Here is an 18,458-nt window from a genome sequence, read left to right on the forward strand (position 1 = left end):
CACACTGCAGGCCAAAGAAGTACCTCCACACATTTATTCCACATGTTTTATATTTTTTCAAATATTGAACCTCAACTTTATAATTTTACAATTTTTATAAAGTCAATGGAGAGATTGGGCTGAAACCTTGCCCACTTTGGCGCCATTTGTCATACTAGTGCAGCAGTTAAGCAAACCAATTGTGCATTTTAGGAAAGAAGCATGAAACTTTCAGCATATCATCTACATACCCCAAGGTTTGATGGAAGCATTTCTCAATTGACCTCTGAGACTTGTCAGAGGCTGTACACATTTTGGGCTGTCAAACCCATGTTAAAACCAGAAATGTTGTTTCCTGTAAACCTTTATGATTAAAATGTCATATATAGGCTTAGCAGATGAGTTTAAGCTTGATTCCTAAAAGTTGCATATTGGGCAATTTGAGTAATAAGCATAATCAGCAAATGTATCGCTTAATGAGCAAATTACCTGGAAATAGCTAACATTTTGCGGCTAACATTTTGCGTCCAGTTAACTTAGAAAGGTGACAAAGTCAAAGCCCATGTTTGTGATGTGCAGAAATTCATCTATTATCATGGTGAAGTCATGCAACCTTTCCTCATTTGCACAATTTGCATAAAGTATGTAATAATTAGGCCCAAGACCAGGAAAAAGTCTTGTTTTAGCTGGTAGTCAATTTAGAAAGGTGCTCTTAGAGACTAAGTCTATTTTTGAATATCCAGAAATTAATCTTGCCAAAAAAAAAGCAATTTATCTGGATCCATGTCCATGTATCGATTCTCCACCTTCTCACCTGGATCCTGTGCTCACAACCCTTGTACACCTTGAGAAATCACTGAAAAGCTTTGCCATTAGGTATGAACCCCACACTGGACCTCAAGCGTCATGACATGTATAATCCATTTGAGTGACTGGAAGTGCGATATAAGTCTGTCATCATGCGGGGTGGCAGTGGCTCATGAGGTAGAGCGGCCGCCTTGGAATCCAAAGATTCCAGGTTCCATCCCTGGCTCCTCCTGTCTTTGAGCAAGACACTGAACCCCTACCTGCTCCCAATGATATGGGTATTGTATTTGTGTTTCCTCTACCATTGGTGTGTGAATGTATGGGTGAATGTGAAGTACATTGTAAAGTGCTTTGAAGAGTCAGGAAGACTAGTGAGGTGCCATTTAAATGCAGTCCATTTACCATCATCGATCCCCGCATGATGCCCACTGGCACTCTGATGTCATTCCCTGGTTGCAGTGGAACATTGATGAACATTTCTGGGATAAAAGCATTGCTTGCGGTGGCATCGCCTTCATTCTCAATGGTAAATCCTAGACAAAATACACTGTGCTTATCGGATGCTTGTGGTTGTCCTCCTCCAAGAACCTGTTAGGATGTGATACTGTCTCCTACCCTGTGAGAAGGGCAAGGTATGTGCTTAAAGTACTCCTAGAAAGTACCATGACTAGTCTCAATACAGTGCTTGGGGAACTTGATGCCACGCACAGTGACCTAAAAGATACCGGTGCAGAGTTCTTCTTCGCATTGTATTGACAGACAAATATGATTCTGCACACAGTATACTGCATGTTCATCTGCAGGTCATGTTGTGGAAGGCTGCAGATCGGATCGAGCCACCTGCAGAGGAAAGAGACATCACTACATCCGGGTGGGAGGTTGCTAAAGGAGGGGCTGTCATGCCCACTGTTTACTCCCAGGCAATGGCTCCAGCTGCAGCTGTAGAGCATTGAAGGCATGCAGCGAAATAAACTGCAGATACCATTCTGTAAGACTGACTATGTCAGTGTGAAGGAGGAGAGGTCCACTACAACCCATTAAGAAGAAGGGGGGCCATAGCTGTAGAGAGGCCACCTGGGAAACAGAAGGTACCAGGTTCGATTCCCAGCCCTGACAATATGTCGGGTGTACATAAGCAAGACCCTTAATCCCTAACGACCTCATGTCTGACCACTTGAGCAGCAATAACCTTACTGAAGCAGAAGTCTGAATTTTGCCATGGTCTAAGATGAAGACAACGAAGATGAGGAGGCTGAAGGGAATAAGGAGAGAGAAGATGAAGAGAGTGAAAAAGACCATTGAGTGTTAGATTATGGTTCCAAGTGTACTCACTCATGCTCATTATGGTACCATTTTTATCTACTCATTCTGTGTCTCAGAGGAGGGCTGTGGACAGTTGCCTTTCATTTTTTTCATTCATTTCTTTATTAATGCGAGAACAATGGCTTCTATTATAGCATGCAAACTTTCCAGGAATATAAAGCCTGCAGTTTATATTAGCTTGGATTCCCCATCGATGTCACTGGTAGTCGTAGACAGGTTTCTGACAGAAATGGTACCATATTATCTCCCACCATATCCTTGAACTACTGCCATCTGATAGGAGGTTTAAGAGCATCGGGCTGGTGAGGGGAGTATAATGCCCAGGATCACTTAGAAAATTGGCACCGGGTGAAAAATAAGGGTTACAAAATCGTGGGATAAAAATTTAAGTAAAAAAATAAAATAAAAAAAGAGCATCGGGACAAGCACCAGCATGCTGTCCAACAGTTTCTTCCCCAAACCATAAGAACCTTGAACGCTCACCATATACTGCCCCCAAAACCAAAACCAACATGAGATGAATAGCACCTTTGAATAGCATTGTACCTATATGCACTTTGAATGCATTAGCACTTACTTTCTTGTTTTTCTTTATTTTACTGCTTGTACCTATATGCACTTTGAATGCATTAGCACTTACTTTCTTGTTTTTCTTTATTTTACTGCTGCTCTCTCTCTCCTAGATGTTTTTAATGTTATAACATGTCATAACAAAACTATCATAATAGTAATAATCACCATTTCTGTAGAGTGGCTATTAGGTTTCATTTTTCATTTATTAGAACAAAACTGACATTTTATCAAGCATATATTATTATAATGGAGAAAAATTGGTCAAAAAGTGGTCAATGACCACTCAAGGTCACCAGAGGTCAATCTGAAAGTGCTTCCACGTCTGAAATCAAACCTTGGGGTATGTAGATGATATGCTGAAAGTTTCATGCTTCTTTCTTAAAATGCACAATACCTTCCATATAATGAGCTTAACTGCTGCACTATACAGTAGATAGGTCATAGAAGACGACTGACCTCATAGACTAGCTCCACCAAGTCCAAGATCCACATGGGAGCCACACTGTTAATAGACCCTGTCCTGTGGAGATGAGTGTCAAAACACTCTAAAGTTACACCAAGATGTTTGACCTCAGCAACATCCTCCACTTTTTCCACTGAGTCGGGACCCATTTTTATGGGTCTTAAGTAAATATCCCGTTATTTTTCCTTTCCTATATTTTGTTTATTATTTCTAAAGATTTTCAAAAATGTCCCCCAAAACAATTCACACATTTTCTTAAATTGAAAAAGACTTTCAAAAGAATTTCATGAGTAAATAAAAGAAAAATAAAGAAATTCCATTAATTAGAAAAGAATAATTAGCTTGTAGATCTGCTATTTTCATTAGTTTGGGTCCCGGGGACACCAAATTTCTCTTTTGGGTCTCGATCTAAAACGTTTGGGAACCAATGAGTTGGTCGGTCAGCTGATTTCTTGAGGAGGCTGGAGAATATCAGTGCGTGTGCGTTACAGTAGTCAGGTCAGCTCGAGACAAAAGGCATGTGTGAGTTTTTCACTAGGTCTGACTGAATATTTTCTGAGCTGATAAAAGGCTGAGATGAAGTTAAAGGGAACACCGACATAGTCCAAGATGATCACTATCTCAAACTCAATTCATTCAGTGAGGGCAATTTATTAATTTAATTAAATGATTTGTCATGAATGTAAAAGGAAGCAATACGTTTATTTGTTTTGGGGTTGATGGATCTACTTTTATGTACACAACATCAAGCCTTCTGAATCCACCCATAGTACATGAAGGAAGATAGATAAGTATAGATAGAATATATAGAACAATAAGTATAGTGTAACACTAGTGGAAAAAAAAGACAAATTATTTTGAAAATAATTTACAATAGCTGACAGTCCAAGTAGGCTATGGTCTGCAATACAGTAGCTTTGAATTGATGAAACCGGGTAGGATGAACAAATAGCTCCATTTCCATTCTTTGAATGTTATGTTTTCACTGTCAACTTTCCTCTTGGATGAAAAACTTCTCATATGCCTTCAATTTATACATTGTTTTTCTCCGTTCTAACAGACCTTGAACCATTTAAGAGCTCTTGTTCGAAAAGGAGTATGACTCTCTCTGTCTCCAGATAACATTTTATTTTTAAACTATATCCCATAGGTGCCACATTCAAGGATGAGGCCTGCACAAAAAAGATTACATTTGCATTTCTGTGTGCACCTAACATTTGATTGCACCCACATGCTTTTCTATCAACCACACAAAACTTTATGTATTACCTTTTATAACAATATACTGTAGTTATTATTATTGTACATAAGGTTGTTTGTTGCAAGTTCCAGGTCCTAAATTAGCCATTGATTGTGTTCTGGCCCGCATGTCTTTGAAAAAGTTGGCCCGAGGCCAAACTTACTTGCCAACCCCTGAAAGATGACTGCTTAATATCCGACCTTTCCCTTTATGCCTGGACTGGTCTGGTCTGGTCTGGACTGGTCTGGTGTGCATAACGCATAAGCCACCAGTAGATAGAATAGAGGCACAGGTATCGTGTGCATTCTATCACCAATAGAAACGGCTATAAAGACTGACCTGGCCATCTGCACTTGGGCGTGATAAATATCATGTGCAATTTATCAGCGGTAAAATGGGCATGCAGATCCAAAACAGGTGGTGGAGGCTAAGCAGCAGTTCCTGGAAGGGCTGCAAACAAGCAAATGAGCAATACACACTTCCCTGTTTAAATGCGCACTCTATTAGTGAAATGTGCATGTGATTGGTTGAGAACAGAAGCGTAAAGCTGCAACTCCAAAGCGTTTCCTGACTGAACATTTGAGTTTTCTCCTCATTTAAGTCAAGGCAAGTCACCTTTAGCATATTTAAAAACAACAGAATTTGACAGTGCTTTCCAATCACAACTCCCCGACCACACACATTTCAGAGTTTACAAAAGCAAGACCAGAACATAAACTACATAAATAGCAATTCAATTTCATTCAGCATTAATTTATTTGGACACTCAGGCATAAATGTCAGACAGTAGGAGAACATGAATAGAAGACAGCTTCTTAGGTCGGCTGTTGTTGTCACCTGTAACAGGCTTTGTTACTCTGCAGAAAGTCCTCACTGATTTTAAACTCATTTTAATTGGTGATAAAAAGAACAAGTTTATTCATAATGACAAAGCAAAGAATGTTCTCCAGTCTCCAGATACAGTATGCGCTCTAAATGGTTCTCCCATGCATGTCCCACAGCAGTCATGAGGATCATGAGACTAGCTGGTTACTGCAATTGACACCGGGAACTCCTTGCCAAAAAGCTTGTAGCTACTGTGGGAACCAACACAGGGCATCGATCAAAAGGACGTCCCACACCTACAGTACCTACTTGGATGTGCTAAAGAAAGATGCCGTGTGGAAAGCACAAACGAGGAGTATTACTGGAGATGCCGATGGAGGGCTTGTCTGAGGACGACGTAGAGAGAGAGAGAGAGATTGAAACAGTCCGTATTATAAGTGAACATCTTGATTGAGGATGCTTGCGTGCGTGCGTGCGTGCGTGCGTGTGCGTGCGTGCGTTCCCACGCACACACACACACACACACACACACACACACACACACACACACACACACACACGCACACACACACACAAAGTGGTGAAAACAATCTCTGTCCCTGGCCTTTGTACTGGTGGAGATATTTAAAAAAGATACCACACACACTACTCACTGGGGACCCCGCAGGGGTCTGTACTTGTACTAATAGCTATTTTCACCTGATGTTTGTCCCAAAAATAGAGACGCTAGGGTTACATGAGGTTAAAGTCCTTGTTGGATAGTATGTGCTGTTCCTGAGGCGAGATGTCCTACACCTACATCTGTGGAATCTCCGTCCGGAGGGAGCTAGCAGGGTCAGAGGACTTAGCTGTCTCTGTGTCTTGTGTCTGATACATATGGGCAGTGGTGGAAAAAGTACTCAAATGTTTTACTTAAGTAAAAGTATCAATACTGCAATGTAGAAGTACTTTGTTACAAGTAAAAGTCCCGAATAAAAAATTTACTTGAGTAAAAGTACAAAAGTATTGGTATCAAAATGTACTTAAAGTACCAAAAGTAAAAGTACTAACATGTTTGAAAATAGCATATCTACAAGCTCACAATGCGTTGCGATGCGACGCGTTGTGAGCTTGTAGATCAGCTATTTTCAAATAGCCTATGTATAAAATAGAGCTAAAGTGCTAAAGTGGTTAATGTATCCTCTGTTTTATAATGTAATAATTTATATCTGCAAAGTAACTAGTGACTAAAGTTTTCAAATCATTGTAGTGGAGTAAAAGTACAATATTTGCCTCTGAGATGTAATGGAGTAGAAGTAAAAGTATAGACAATTGGAAGTACTCCAGTAAAGTAAAAGTACCTCAAAATTGTACAGTACTTGAGTAAATGTACTTAGTTACTTTACACCACTGCATGTGGGATATATGGAGGGAACAGAAGGAAGGACACAGCCAATGATCTGAAACTCTGTGCGTATTATACAACTCTTTCCAACGGTCCCCTCTCGGGGGCGGTTGTGTTGTCACACAACACTGTGACTGGGAAGGCAAGGACACGCTCCATAGTAGCTACAAGTGCAGCATTGCTTCCCCAGTCACACCAAACGTTTAACCCTAGCATTCCTGTTTTAAAATGAACCCTAGCATCACTATGCTGGTGGAAAACATTGACAGAAAATAGCACCATTACAAGCTCACAACATGTCTGGCTGTGAGCTTTTAGATCGGCTATTTACAGCATAGAGATTTGGTGTAGAGTGTTAGCGGACCAAGTATAGAGCCCTGGGGAATTAAATATATGTTTAAGTGGTTATTTAACAAACATATAAAAAATAAAGGGATGGTCATTGTTTGTGGTGATAGAAAGTGGTACTTTTCCAGGGAAATTACTGTGGCAATTCTCCAAGGTTCATGAGTTAAAGCACAGAACCAATGACTCTTTTTTTTTAATCAGAACACGAACACACGTATGCAGCGTTGTCCCAATTCAGGGGACTTCGAAGCATGCAGCCCCTGAATTGGAACACAGCTATTATTGCCAGTCTGCTATTGTATTGTGTTGACAGTTTCCTGAAAAATTGCTGTAGATTCTGCAGTATCATCTCCCTTTGGTTTTACCAACTCATGTTGTCGTCTTTTTCCAAACCAAGACCAAAATCAAATTTAAAGTTATGTTTTCCATCCCATTCCACTTGTTTGTCTGTTTCTATAAGCAAAATAACTTGAGCGGATGGTCAGATTTTACTGAAACTTGGTCGGCATGATCAGCAGGCTGCCCTGAAAAGAAGATTAACTTTGGATCGCAAAAGTCAAAGGTCAAGGTCACAGACAAGAAGGTCAGAGTCAAAACTTTGAATGGATGGGTGGATTTTCATGAAACTTGGTAATTATTGTGGCCTGACAAGGTCACAATTAGTGGTATGTTCTACCGTGTTACGCTATATACATAATGTGACCTGCAGAACATTTTCGTAGCCAAGCGTATAGCCCTCTACTGACTATTTCATCCATTGAAAACGCGCTAGCGTATCTCCACGACCACGTGCATGTCGTGCAGGGAATGATTATCGTATCCCTCTGGAAAAAACCTTGAACACACCACTGGTCACAATCAAGGGTAAGGGCAAGATTTAAATGATATAACTTACATAACTTATATAATCATATTTCATATCACAGGTGACAATTTGACAATTGCATCATGTTGGCGATTTGTTGTCATGTTGTCAACTCTTACTCTGCTGAGTGCAAACTTCCGAGTTTTGTTTGTTATTCTGGAGGTGAAACATTGCCCTGGTGTATATTGGCTCATGCAGGTCGCAGTCTCATGGCACAATGTGACAATGTGATTAGCAAATTGACAATTTCCGGAGGCAAAGTGGTGTATTTTTCTGGCATGGATGTGCTAGGTATTTTGGGGACGCACCATTCAGAGGTGCGGGAGGAGCAGTAGGGCGTGTGCCTATGGCAAGTAGCACACTACAATTTTGGGGGTACAACCAGGGTTGATTGAACAATTCCCTCTTACTGGTCCGATTCCAGAACAGTTCTCTTTAGCGATTCCTATGTATTCCTATATATACCTCTATTCTGGTTCTTAAAGTGAGGTACAGGGACCCTCTGGGTTACTTGAGGGGGTTCCAAATGGACCCTCAAAGGTCTGTAACTCTGAGAGATATGAAAACGTTCCTTGAAATTATAACGTTTGAGAACCACTGGTATTGTAATTGCATAGCAGACGTGAAGTCCACATACCAGCTCTGAAAGTGTGATAAACCGGTTCCAGAAACGGTTCCAAATGTGATGGAACCGATTCCGGTTCCTCCGATTCCTCCGGTTCCGTATCCCAACCCTTGGTACAACAGGGTAACATCTCGGATGTAGCTGTTTGTGGATCATGGATGACTCTGCAGTACCAGTCAGTGTCTGGTAAAGATATCAGAGTGGTGCAAGAAACCCTCAGCAAAGAATTGACTATGGTGAGAGACTGGTTGACTGACAACAAACTATCTTTACACCTGGGAAAGGCAGAGTCAGTGCTATTTGGCACAAAGCACAAGATTAAAACTATGCAACACTATTATGGTTGAGTGTGCAGGACAGAAACCTGAATCCAAAACCTGTGTCTGAGAGTCACGACCATAAAACATTTTTATATTGTTTACACTCAACAACACTTCAATCAATCAGTCGGACAGGATGGATTAACACGAACATCGCACAGTTTGACATGAAATGAACATATAGCTGAAATCATGCAGAGATGTCCAAGACTAGAATATCATGTTGTAAACTCTAAGCAAATCTGTTTCAGTGCATGCAGCAATGTATCCTAAACCTGAAAAGGGACATCTCTCTCTCTCTCTCTCTCTCTCTCTCAAGTCTCAAATAAAATATTCATTATAAAACTCTGCAACAAATAACCTGCTATTGTAGATCATTTCTATTGAATCAGAAAGGCTTCCCAACAACGCTGCTTTTAAGAGGTTATAGAACGTGTTAACTTATTACTCAAAGTTACGACAGACAACGACGAATATAATCACATATTAGTTTATTCACATAGTCAGCCATCCATAAGCCAATAACACAAGCTGAAGCAGACCGCTGCAGGTCTGCCTACCATTTCACAGGATTCAGGGTGTCTTTATACATGAGATGAATGTCGTCACAGTGTAATCCAAGTACATTCATTAATGTTATTCGTAAACAATTTACCCATCTGAGAGCTTTGACCTCTCCAAGTCCATGTCACATTGACTGGTCAAACCGGGAACCCCTGTCTTACATTTGCCAGTTCTTGTCTATAAGTAACCTGTTGACTTTAGGATGGGATATCCTAATGTCCGAATCTATGTTGTGCTGTGTCACACGTCATGCATCTTAACTCGTGTGTCTAGGTTCTTATTACTGTGGTGGTCCGTGTATTTTGCAATGAGTCTTTCACAACTCCAGGTATGACATTACGTTACTGAGCGGACTGGGTGAGAGTTTAGAGTGTCCTTTCCCGCCTCTGCCTCTGTCCTTCTGTCACCCTGTATCTGACAAGGCCTCTTACCCAGCTCTCTACTAATACATTCACAAAGTGGTAAACTTCATATATAACACTAAAAGAGTACAACACTATCATATGCGCTATTTGTATGTACGTGTATCTTTATTTGTTCTATTATTGACATGTGTTTTAACTTTTATCTCTTTGTGCCTGCGTGGCGTGGCGTGCACGTGTGCGCGCGCGTGTGTGTGTGTGTGTGTGTGTGTGTGTGTGTGTGTGTGTGTGTGTTGTGTACGTGTGTGTGCATCATTTACTCCAGCACGCCAGAGGGGGCGGTATTAACCCATACAGTGTATGTCATGCACCTGCTACGTGCTGGGACGCACTGCCACTAAAACCCTTTTAATTCAATGAGCTTTATTGACATGAACGTGAACAGTGTTGACAAAACATATATAGGCCTACTGTCCTTAAAGTCATGCAAGGTCAATCACACCCCCCACACACTGTGTGTGTGTGTGTGTGTGTGTGTGTGTGTGTGTGTGTGTGTGTGTGTGTGTGTGTGTGTGTGTGTGTGTGTATGGTCAATGGAGGATCTCTGGGTTGTGTAGCTATTCGGAAAGACAGAGGAGGGGGGGTGGAAGAGAGAGAGAGAGAGAGAGAGAGAATGAATGAAAATGAGGAGATAAGGCGGAGAGGAATTCCGATGACGTCTCTCTCTAACGGACAGAGAGAGAGAGAGAGAGAGAGAGAGAGAGAGAGAGAGAGAGAGAAGAGGGGAGGGGAGAAATCCCAATGACGTCCTCTCATATGTCTGACGCTGCCATTTAAAGCTGTGTGTTCTGCAGAGGAACGGCTTTAATTAACATACACACACACACACGGACGGACGGACGGTAACGGACACGGAACGACACCGCGCGGCTTTGGAGGAACGGGCTTCTCATTTTTGACACCGAATTCAGAGCAAAAACGGGAATCCAAAAAAAAAAAAAAAACATGATCTGAGAAAACCCTGGCGCTTCGGTTTTTTAAGATGTTCCTCCTCCGTTTTTTGTAACCGAATGTAATTCCGTCACACATCCATCCATCCATCCATTCATTCTTTCATCCACCGAGGACGTTTGTTTGCCTTTCCCTGCCGCCCGTTGAACCTCATAGACACTGACAGTCCACCGGCTCTGGGTTATTTTTAACTGGTTCTTGGTGGTTTTTTTGGTTCTCTTTTCGGTCAAAACGAACCGCTCCCTGGTCCTCTGGCTCCATAAAGCGCCCTGTGCCTCTCGGTTCTGTTCCTCTCTGACTGAGTGAAGTTCCCATGCGATTCTTCAGACTTACATTCAAGTGTTTCGTGGATTGTTTTTGAAGGTTGTCGTCTTAAAACCACCGGTGTTTCCTTTTTAAACCCCCCTTTTTTTATTTTCTCCGCGAACGCGTCTTCTCCCTTCCATTTCTTTTATCTGATTTGTTTTTAAATTTACACACGAATTTCTAAAACATTTTTTCTAAGAAATCATTAGGCCAATACGAGATTGTTTAAAAAAAAAATTGAGACTGACTTTAAATCAAATCCTCCCTTTTAGAGAATAAAGGAAGGGGGAAAAATCAGCACATTTTGACTTTTTAAAGAGAGACATTAAAGTGTCTGTCATACACTCCAGCAGGGGACCAAAAAAAGACAACAGACTGAACATTAAAAAACTCAGACTGAGACGACAACAACAACTAAAAGAACTTTAAGCACTTAAAGTACAGAAGTGTGAAGAAAAGGAGAATTAAAGTTCATAATAAAAGCAAAACAAATGGAGAAGCATGATGAGGCTTTTGGCGTTGACAGCTGCTCCGTGGTGCTGGCGGAGGAGAAGCGAGGCCACCTGATCCCCAACGGCAACGCCAACCCGACGGCCGGCGTCAACGGCAGCTCGATGCCGCTCACGGCCGGTGCCGGCGGCGGTGCTACGGGCCCGGGCGGCGGCGGGGCTAACATGCCGTGCCTCATGTCGGGCCAGGAGAAGGGCGCGGAGGCGGCGGGGGGGACCGGGAGCGTCGTCGGCTACCAGGAGAGAGAGACGTGGACGCGGCAGATGGACTTCATCATGTCCTGCGTGGGCTTCGCCGTGGGCCTGGGCAACGTGTGGCGCTTCCCCTACCTGTGCTACAAGAACGGCGGAGGTAAGCTGGAACTGCCGGCCGGCCGGGGGACGGGACGGGAGGGTGAAACGAACGCACCCCCCCTTATAATAATACCTTTATGGCAGTGTTGCCAGATTTGGTGAGAGAAACGAGCAATCAGGTCTATGAAGACAAGCCCAAAAGAAGCGAAGAATAGCTGTGACGCCTTGTGAGCTTGTAGAGCTGCTATTTTCAAAAACATTCTTGAAAAAAAGTAGAGCTGCTATTTTCAAAAACATTCTTGAAAAAAAGTGACATGTGGAATATTTTTTTGTGGAACACAAATCTGGTACGGTGGTCCCATATGGCACAAAATACTTTTAGATGGGGGTCCGTGGACAAATACATTGGGGTTTCCTTGACATGAAAATGTCATTAGGAAACAAGCCCAAAATAAGCTTTGATTGATTGATTGATTGATTGATTGAATACTCTATTTAGAAGTTTGCAGGAAAAAAACACAGGTAAACTAAATAGGATTAAAAAGCCCAAGAAAGCCAATGGCTTGTTTCAAGCAATATACTTAAGAAACAAGCCCCCCCCAAAAAAACGCAACTGAAAATATTTACAAGCAACTTTAAAGAAAAGCAAGCCCAAAGTCGCTTATAATAAGTGGACATGGCAACACTGCGTTATGGTAGTAAAGACAAGGCAGCCGCTGTGATCCCGTTATCTCACACATGACATGCACCACCCAGTCACAGCTTAGACTTAACTCTTATGTATTTAATTTAATTATGGTTAAAACTACCACGTGTTCTTTGCACATGGACCACTACTGGTGGGATGTACACTATGGCAGGTGCCTGCTAATTAAAGCTGCAATCCGTAACTTATTTTAATGAATAAAACGTAACCAAATAGAGTAGCCTAATATAAAAGTACATAGTACATCTGTATGGTAGAGTATGTTAATGCAGTATAACTAGTACATGTGCAGTGGTTTGAGGTGGTCTCCCTCCCTACTCTCCCATTGAGACATTTAGACCCTGCTGTCAGGGTAGGACACCTACTACTGGTTAAGTAGTACTGCCTGAAGCTTATAAGCCTAATATCTCCCCTGGCCAAGCAGGGCTTTCCCTCTTGATGAGTGGTAGCTGTATGGACTCTCATGCGAGGAGACAAGGGTCCCTACTTTGGGCCTGTCATGGTTGGAGAAAAAAAGAAGAGAAAATCTAAACATTTTCAAAAATGGCAGATCCAAAGCTCATAAGGTGCATTGCTATTTTTTATTTATTTTATTCTTAACCACTTAAACCCCATATGGTTGAGTAGAGTAAGAGTCCCTCTTTTCTGTTTTCTGTTATGGTGGGGATAGCTGTCACTGAAAATAGCCGATCGACAAGCTCACAACGCGCCGCAGCCCGACGCGTTGTGAGCTTGTCAATCGGCTATTTTCCTGTGAAAGCTTTCCCCACAATAAGGATGCTGGGGGTTTAAGTGGCTAAGTCTATTCATTTGTTTTCTTATCTTATTCGTAAGCTGGATTTCCCCACGGGGATCAATAATAAAGGCCTATCTTCAAGTTTAATGGTCAGGTGAAAACGAGCTACGTAAAAGTCAAAGACCAATTATGAGATTAGCCAGACAGAAAAGAAGAATGAACATATCAATGGATGTATAAAGGTTAAACGACACCCTTTGGTCTTGATGGGGGGTGGGTGGGGGTCACACTGCCACTAATAGAAGCACATTGGCCGTGGGGTGGAGGTGTAAGGGGGGCTTGGGGGTTCAACACTTAAGTAGTGACCCTTTGGTTCTATGACTGTAAATAACTGAGACATCTGTCTGCCAGTGTCCATCCCTCCTGTGACATGTGACACAGCAGCTGTATGGTAAAATGACCTACCAAGACACTTAACGCTTGATTTATATATACTTAGGCGCGGGCCCAATGTTTCGCACCGAAAACAGCTGATCTACAAGCTCACGAGGTGTCACAGCTGCGGCGCCTTGTGATCTTGCAGATCGGCTATTTTCATCCCCAAGACGAGATTGTGCGAACCAAGTATAGTAATCAGGCATTACTGGTAGACTGGACTGATAAAACGTGCACCAGTGTGAGCTCCCAGTGTAGCTAATGTCTTTCAAACTGTGATGGGGATTATTATCATTATTATTATTGTTGTCATTAAGGGCAGTTTATTTAAGTCGATGAGTTCTTAAGTACTGTTACTAGAGCATGCTGGACTGGTGTGATGTTAAGTTCTGGATGTCATGCTGTTCTAAAACACTCAGCAGTCACATATAGACACATGTTATTTCTCTGTTGAATCTTACATCCTTTAAACTGATTGAACGACGCACCTCCCCCCCCAAAAAAACATTGTTCTGACGTATTGAGATCATATATAATGTAGAGGGAAAATCCCCTTATTTTTTGTCATCGGGCGTACATTGCACACAACTCAAAATCTGCGAAGACCCACCGCCCCCTTTGCATAGAGTTCATGCCTGCTCTGCTCAGTCCGATCTCACACTTGTAAGTCGCTCTGGATAAGGGCATCTGCTAAATCCCTAAATTGTTAAAACCACCTCGCCTATTAATTGATAGAACCACCTCCCACCTTCCCTTTCATTGATAGAACCACCCATTGATAGAACCAAACCTTCCCTTTCATTGATAGGCCGAGCTCCCGTGTGATAAGATGACGTGACATGATTAATAATATGAATAATTATATTCCACGTTGAATCATAAACGCTGTTGTAGCTGATATAACTGCCAGAGGGGTCTCTCTCTCTCTCTCTCTCTCTCTCTCTCTCTCTCTCTCTCTCTCTCTCTCTCTCTGTGTCTGTCTGCATCACAATGCCCATGTTTGGAACCGACCGACCCGATTGGTTGTCGTGATTAGCGTGTATGCTCTGTGTGTCCGTCCAATAGCGTTGTGTCGGAGTGTGGGTGACGTCACTGCTGTTTGTCATTGATGTCATTGGCGCTGCGGTTGTCCTGTCCTTGTCTGTCTGTCTGTCTGTCTGTCTGTGTTGCCTGCCTGCCTGTATGTCTGTCTTTGTTTATGTACATACAGTACATGTCCTAATGAACATGGTCAGTCATCCACGCTGGGTTTCACTAATGGTGCAGTGTGTGACGTGTGTGTGTGTGTGTGTGAGAGAGAGTGTGACAGAGAGAGAGAGAGAGAGAGAGAGAGATCCGCTGTAATGTTATGTAATGCTCTTCTATGATTCACTGCTGCTGAATTCCATTATATTCTGTCGTGTTGCATTGTGCTGACTCTGTGGTTAATATTTGATATTCTAAAACACGTGAAACACATGCTCATTCTGGTTAGAGCAGCTGTACTGTACAGAAAGGACGCAAGTTCAATCCCTGCTACCAGCCAATAGTATGTTTGATTGAGAATGAGTGATGAAATTGTGTGACCGAAATGTTTGAATTCACCTGCATCGTGCACGTTGTTTTGTGGGTTAAAGATGTGTAGGGCTGCAATTATTATCCATTATTTTCTTAGCGATTATTATTCTATTGATGACTTTTTCAATAGAAACGTGTGTGTGTGTGTGTGTGTGTGTGTGTGTGTGTGTGTGTGTGTGTGTGTGTGTGTGTGTGTGTGTGTGTGTGTGTGTGTGTGTGTGTGTGTGTGTGTGTGTGTGTGTGTGTGTGTGTGTGTGTGTGTGTGTGTGTGTGTGTGTGTGTGTGTGTATGCCATGGACCATTATTGGTCCTTATATGGGATGTACAGTATAGCACACTTCATGCAAAAAAAAGTCAACGTGCTTCACAGAAAGCAACAACATATTGTACCGTATATATCTGTCTATTACGGCACGTGTCGTCCTACACCAAACCAAAGCCGGCAGAGGAGGAGAGAGACAGTCTGACCCATAACATTCTGTCCTGTTAGAAAACATTCTGTCCTTCACTGCTAGATATGGATTCCGTTTTCGTTTGTTTCCTCCGTCACAGTGCAGAGCCAAAAATACTGGGTGAAGTGGTGATTTAGTAGCTGTTTGAGGACTTGATGTAACCTGCATGTTCTTGGAAATAAAACAACCTTGTTGTGAGGTTGACTGAGTCACTCCCTCTCTGATAACAGAATGGACAGAACAATATTGTTATTGTTTGGATGCAATAGATTGAATACACGCTTACAAAACATAGTTCAAATGCGGCCCGCAAGGACCTTTCTTGTGGCCCCTGGAGCAATTTATCAATTTTTTTTTTTTTTTGTTCCAAATTTTTTTTTTGGGCCCTTAGTGAAAGTTACAGGTATGGTGTGTGCAATATGAAATGTGAGTTTACCATAATCACTGTAATCCTTAATCATATTCCATCAAGGGCTTTTGGAGAGAAATGAGACAGACTGCAGTCACTTTAGAGAGCACTGCAGAGGGGAGGTGTGTGTGTCTGTGTCCAGCTGTTACTCGTTGACGCTTGTTAATGTCAAGACATAAAATGTTTCTGCACTGTCAAATAGGTCTACATCTATTCTAAGATAGCATCAAAGCCAAAGCTTTTTTTTTTACAAGAGACCCTCTCTGGCTTATATACATTTTGTTAAAGCTGTTGTTAATAACTAGGCTACACTTGGTTGGTAAAGTCCAGATGACAAGAATATGACTATGACATTAGTGGCATTCATCTTTATTGGTCAGTATTTATATTATATTTGTTATTAGTGTCTATATGTCCTCTGAAACAATGTGGTTTATAGTGAAAACTTACTCCACTTGTTTATGTAGGCTACTTTTAAACTGAAGATGATGGTCAATGTTGATAATAATTTTGGGGAAATAATAATAATATTGTATTGTTATCAACTATCAGTTAATTTCCCAGTCCCGATGTGCACTGGAGGAGTGACACATGCTTAATTGATTTGACCTACTTTTGTGCAATGTAGCTTAATTAATTATTGGAAGCAGCTGTATTCCAGAATATTTGGGGACGATCTTTCTCTCTGTCTGGTAGGAAATTTATTACTACTAACTGTAGATCTGCCATGCTGCATTATCATGCATAGTACATAATTGCCTCAGTTATCAAACTGCAAGATTTTTGATTGAAGTAAAAATATGAATTCAGATCATAGTTTTACTGCAAAACATGGTGTTATTCTGTGAAACAACGTTTTGAAACGGAAATCCCACAGCCTTCAGGTCTATGTCAGCTTGTCAACTTCTTGAAGTGCGCATGGTACTTTATTTCCCTGTGTTTAACTTAAGGCAGAATTGCAGTCTTACGTGGTGGCTGTGCATCTGCCTCCAGGCACCACTTTAGGTTGGGGGGGAAAGTGCATTTGCACTAACAATTAAATGAAAAATAGATTAACTGGTTACAAATGTCTTAACCGTTAAACGGTTAACCTGGAACACTGTTTTTTTTTTGTTTACGTAGGCCTGTGGCCCCCGACCTCAATTCATTTACCAATTTTGGCCCCCTGTCTAATCTAGTTGAATACCCCTGAATAAATAAACAAAGCTGAGGTGGTTGCATTTGGACTCCCTGCTCTGCTATTGAGACATTTAGATCCAGTGGTCAAGTAGGAACACTACTCGATGACATAACAAGTGGTATTTCAATGAAGGTCAAAGCGCAGTTCATCCTTTGCCCAAACAGGCTTTCTGTATTGGCTCAGCAGTAGAAATTGGTTCAAAGCCTGAGTAGGACATTACGGACTTCAGCATTAATTACACTGCATTACTCAGCAGAGTGGGAGCATTTTAATCACTGGCATATGTCTGTTTGTCTGGCACTGTGATTTAACTCAGACAATTTTAATCCGATTTGTATGAAACTTGGCAGACGAGTTGGGGGCAGGGCAACGACCCGCACTTTTGGTTTAATTATTCAAGTTGGTCAAAGGTTAAGGTCATGGCGCAATGTCAGTGTTTAGCCATGTTTACACGTTAGCATTACTGTGTAGCATCTCTGATTTACATTCCTTAATTCCTATTGCTGATGATTCTTACTGATTAATGTAAGGTCTGACGTAATGAGTTGCAATTAACACTCAGGCATTTGTGTGTGTGTGTGTGTGTGTGTGTGTGTGTGTGTGTGTGTGTGTGTGTGTGTGTGTGTGTGTGTGTGTGTGTGTGTGTGTGTGTGTGTGTGTGTGTGTGTGTGTGTGTGTGTGTGTGTGGGTACAGTGGTTCTCAAAGTAGGGTCACTCCTCAAGGACCCCCAGAGGTCCTTGAGGAGTTATGGTTCTGTAACTTTTTGAGTGCACACATGGAACCAAATGAACCCTTACGGTTCCATTTTTACACTCATGGAGTTATATTGTGTAGATTGGGGTGCCAGAGATTAAAAACAGAAACAGGTATCAAATGGGGGCCCGTGGCCCAATCTGCATATCAAACTGGGGGTCCTTGAAATGAAAACGTTTGAGAATCGCTTCTCTAGTCAGAAGGTCATGGTAATAAAACATCTCGTCTGCGATGTGTTTGTAGAAACTCATGCTGGGACACACACACACACACACACACACACACACACACACACACACACACACACACACACACACACACACACACACACACACACAGTAACCTGCTGCTGGGAAAGAAGCCGCTGGTAACCGTAGAGACGGAGTGATGGACAGTAGAGGAGAAGACGGCGTCCCGTAGGGAAGACGAGC

The 18,458-nt window shown here is 42.0% G+C and overlaps 2 protein-coding genes across 2 annotated transcripts in view; both read left to right on the forward strand.

Annotated features, from left to right (window-relative positions):
- Nucleotides 1–18,458, forward strand: part of LOC308096879 (SOSS complex subunit B2-like) — a 378,668-nt gene that overhangs the window by 213,499 nt on the left and 146,711 nt on the right. The window lies entirely within an intron of this gene.
- Nucleotides 10,556–18,458, forward strand: part of slc6a8 (solute carrier family 6 member 8) — a 54,689-nt gene continuing 46,786 nt past the window's right edge. The window contains exon 1 of the mRNA XM_080444369.1: nucleotides 10,556–11,856. Within this exon, the coding sequence (XP_080300495.1) occupies nucleotides 11,487–11,856 (370 nt within the window). The 5' untranslated portion in view covers nucleotides 10,556–11,486. The remainder of the gene's footprint in view (nucleotides 11,857–18,458) is intronic.

The sequence above is a fragment of the Gymnoscopelus braueri genome, assembly GCF_963280865.1.
Source record: "Gymnoscopelus braueri genome assembly, chromosome: 12".
Taxonomy (NCBI): Eukaryota; Metazoa; Chordata; class Actinopteri; order Myctophiformes; family Myctophidae; genus Gymnoscopelus; species Gymnoscopelus braueri.